This window comes from Acanthisitta chloris, unplaced genomic scaffold, assembly GCF_000695815.1.
Source record: "Acanthisitta chloris isolate BGI_N310 unplaced genomic scaffold, ASM69581v1 scaffold23266, whole genome shotgun sequence".
NCBI classification, from domain to species: domain Eukaryota; kingdom Metazoa; phylum Chordata; class Aves; order Passeriformes; family Acanthisittidae; genus Acanthisitta; species Acanthisitta chloris.
In genome coordinates, this window is record NW_008676868.1 from 13,746 (window position 1) to 17,485 (window position 3,740).

Below are 3,740 nucleotides of genomic sequence, written 5' to 3' on the forward strand. Positions count from 1 at the left end.
TGGTTTATGCAGAAGGGAGTTGGGTATCAGTGCGTTGATGAATTCTCCATTTCAGCTGGCTGTGTGTGGGATTCAGCTCCTGGAGGTTTGGTTTCAAGCAGGTGTAAGTCTTGGTCAATGTAGATGTGGCATTCATCTTTGCACTCTCTGTCAGGTAGAGAAATATGAGAGCTGATAGTTTGGGGGAAGATTCTTGTCTGGCAACTGATGAAAACCCTAAAAGCCAAGCAGATAATTGCAGTTGAATGGTTGCCCTTTGGGTGAACTCTTAACACCCCTGTGGTACCTTGGGTGAGTTGGCTGACTGAGGCTGCAGATCGAAGCTGGAAATGGAGGCTGGTAGCAGCAGTCTTGCCTTGTATCACTTTGTTTGTTTTTCCTGAAAATCCCCCCACACTGAGAGCTGGATGACTTCCTTAGCTCCTGGTTGCACTAATGGAATACTTTGCTTCTGTTCATGCTGTGGTGCTTCATGTTGCTGTTTGTGAAACTAGTCATCTCTGTCATTTATTAACAGGCCTGGAGTTGTCTGAGTGCTTTTGGTGATGTTTCTAAGGACACTCAAACAGTTAAACCTTTGGCTGGGTATGCCTCTGTAAATGCACTCAGGGCTTGGAAGTCAGCTGACATCACTTGGCTCATCCTTCCAAGAGAAAAGCCAGACAATGTGCAGGAGTCTTGTCCCTCCCCTGATGTCAGGTTGTGGTTTTTACATGGAGACAGGGTCAAAGCCTTGCTCTCATCCCTGAAAGGGAAACTTTGCCTTAGTGCTGGTATGGAGAGAAGCTGTGCTGTGATGTTTGTGCTTTGAGCATCCCTCACAGAAGTGTGACCAGCACTGTGCAGGGATTTGTGGCCCTGTGGTCTGGTCAGCTGTACATTGGTATAACAGCTGTCACCAATGGAAATAAGTATGGGATTCAAACTCCACAAACAGAGCAAAGAAGATGCAGATATAATTTGATTTGAAACCTAAATTACTCACAGGTCAGCTGAGGAAGAGTGATTTAAGATTTGGTGTTGCTTGTCCTTGATTGTGGAAGGAGGTTCAGCCTGTGGCATGGATGCAGTGGGAAGCACACACTCTGCTAATTCAGGCTCACTGCCTGGTACTCCCCACGCACCTTAGGCCACGTGGCTGGCTGTGTTTTCTGCTCAGAGCTTGCTCTGTGTGCCTCAGCACACCTCTGCAGCAGCACTTGGTCCCCTCGGGCTCTGCATGCAGCTTTCTGCCTCCCTCTTGCTGTTCTCTCCGTCCTGCTCTGGCTCAGCCTGTCCTGGCTGTCTCTGGCTGTTCTCCTTTCTGCCTTCTGTTGTCTCACTGTGCTCATTTCTGTCACTAGGACCCCAAGAGCTCCCCTCTGCTCCCTCCGGACCTGTTAAAGAGTCTGGCTGCCTTGGAGGAGGAGGAAGAGCTGATTTTCTCTAACCCTCCTGATCTTTACCCAGCTCTGCTGAGGCCTCTCGCCTCTCTTCCTGGACGAAGCCTCTTTGTATGTATTTGATGTAATACTGCTGCTTCTCACTCTTAACTGGCATCTCTTTCTCCTGGGAAATGATAAGAAATGTGAAACTCTTTTCTCTCCCCATCCCTCCTGTCCATTTCCCTGCCTCACCCCTGAGCTAGTTTCCAAGGAGGCCCATGGCATGGCTCTAGTGCTGGATCTAGGCCTGCTGATTTGGTCAGAAATCAGAGTGACAGTGGGGTTTGTGAGTCCACAGCAGAGGTGTTGATGGATCATTTTATGCACTCACTCTTCTGCAGTTGCAATAAAGTACAAGGGAGGCACAGATTGACTGTGAGGAGTCAACAGAACAAGGATGTAGTGACAGGACAAGGGGGAATGGTGTCACACTGACAGAGAGTAGGGTTAGGGTAGATACTGGGAAGGAATTGTTCCCTGTGAGGTGCTGAGGCTCTGGCACAGGGTGCCCAGAGCAGCTGTGGCTGCTCCATCCCTGGGAGTGTTCCAGGCCAGGCTGGATGGGCTTGGAGCAGCCTGGGCTGGGGGGAGATGTCCCTGCCCAGGGCAAGAGGTTGGAATGAGATGATCTTTAAGGTCCTTCCAACCCAAACTATTCTATTATGATTATAATCTGCACATAGAAATTCCAGAGGCAGGGCATGCTGCCCTACTAAATGCAGAAGAGATTTCTTCTTTGAAAGAAAATAGCAAGCAACTGGCTATATAATCCCTAACTCTTGCACAAATACAATCGTTTTTGACAGACTGAGAGACTTTTTCTTTTTTCCTACACATGTGTATTAAAACATTGCTAGTTCACCAGTTGGAGGATGTTAGACCTACTGAATTTGTAAATTGCCTCTGAAAATGTAATTTGCCTTTCTAGTTCATTAAATCCTACTAATTCAGATTAGTAGCAGCAACAAAGAAGAATTATTTGTGACTCTACTCGAAATCTGATTAAGTCTATTCCTCAGTTACTTTACCTGCCAGTAGCAAAATAGACACTCATTTATGTCTCATTAGATAACTTTGCTGTGAAACTAATAGCTCCTTCTTCAGCAGCTTCCTTTGAAGCTCCTACTGTGGTGTCTGCTGACAAATGGAAGGAAATTCTTCACTCTGCAAACCATGGATGTGCAGAGTGGGAATTTGTCTGCCTTCTGAAATGTGCTTTCAAAGTAATGAGCTGTCACTTTGAAAATCTAACAAGCTGCTTGCCAAGAAAACAAGGCTGTTTGTCTTCAGTTTACAGGATAAAAAGCAAAGATATTCCAGATACTGCAACTGTGTTAGAGGTAGAGGGACACTAGTTGAACAATAAGTTGTGAACCATCTGACATGCTGAGCTGGTGTGAGTGCAAAAGGGCTTTTATTTGGAACAAGACTGCAGCTTTTATTTTGTTACACATTTTTTTTCTTATGGCTTTACTAATTCCATGGCTTGGTGATGCAGATCCTGGATCTGATGTTCATTGTCTACCAACCAAGCTGGGTAGTTTTCCTTTGGTTTCATTGTCAGTGACAACTGATCCTATTTCTTCCCTAAGTACTAAAATTTCTTTGCCGAAAGGACTTTCACTCCTTAGTCATAGTAAGAAATGACCAGAAAACTGAGAAATATGATGCTGGAAACAAGAGCTGTGTGAGAGGTGTGCAAAAGGTGATGGAAAAGGTCATGGTCCATAATATCTGCCCCTGGAACCCCAGGGGGTTCTGGAACCACTATAAGCAGTGGGGTGGTGGGTTTTTTTTTCTTCCTCTCTGCAGTCATTTCTTATGGAAATGAGAGAGTGCTGAATGACACTTGGACTGCTAAACCTAATGAAAAATCACAGCACTTGGCTGCTCTTGCTGTCTAAGAATGTCTCTACAGCAGGATGCTCTCAGACCTGAGAAACACTGTCAGTAGCTGCATACAAGAGTCTAATCATGTCTGAAGGAGCCCTCTGGTCACTGGGAAGGATCCTGTCTCATTTGTACAAGGTTTGACACAACCAGAGGGATATTTTTGGCAGGAATCTCCCCTCTAGATGCATCACAGTATCAGACTTTGGATTTGAAAAGCTGTTCTGGCACTGAGACTCTCAGCTGTTGTGACTGCTGATGTTTTTAGCTATTAATTGCACTTAGTAGGAAAACTGTTGCTTCCTCTGTCCTCCAAGGTGCTGGAGCTAAAGTGCAAGGAAGGTTTTAAGTGTGACCAAACCCACTGTGGCAGTTTTGATAAGACACTTTCCCCCTGCTCACTGCCCTGAACACTAACTGCTCTCT

The 3,740-nt window shown here is 45.8% G+C and overlaps 1 protein-coding gene across 1 annotated transcript in view; it reads left to right on the top strand.

Moving 5' to 3' along the window:
- The window catches only part of SMG7 (SMG7 nonsense mediated mRNA decay factor), a gene marked incomplete at its 5' end in the record, with an annotated part of 20,679 nt that overhangs the window by 13,649 nt on the left and 3,290 nt on the right, over nt 1-3,740 (top strand). The window contains one exon of the mRNA XM_009076303.1: nt 1,344-1,503. Within this exon, the coding sequence (XP_009074551.1) occupies nt 1,344-1,503 (160 nt within the window). The remainder of the gene's footprint in view (nt 1-1,343; nt 1,504-3,740) is intronic.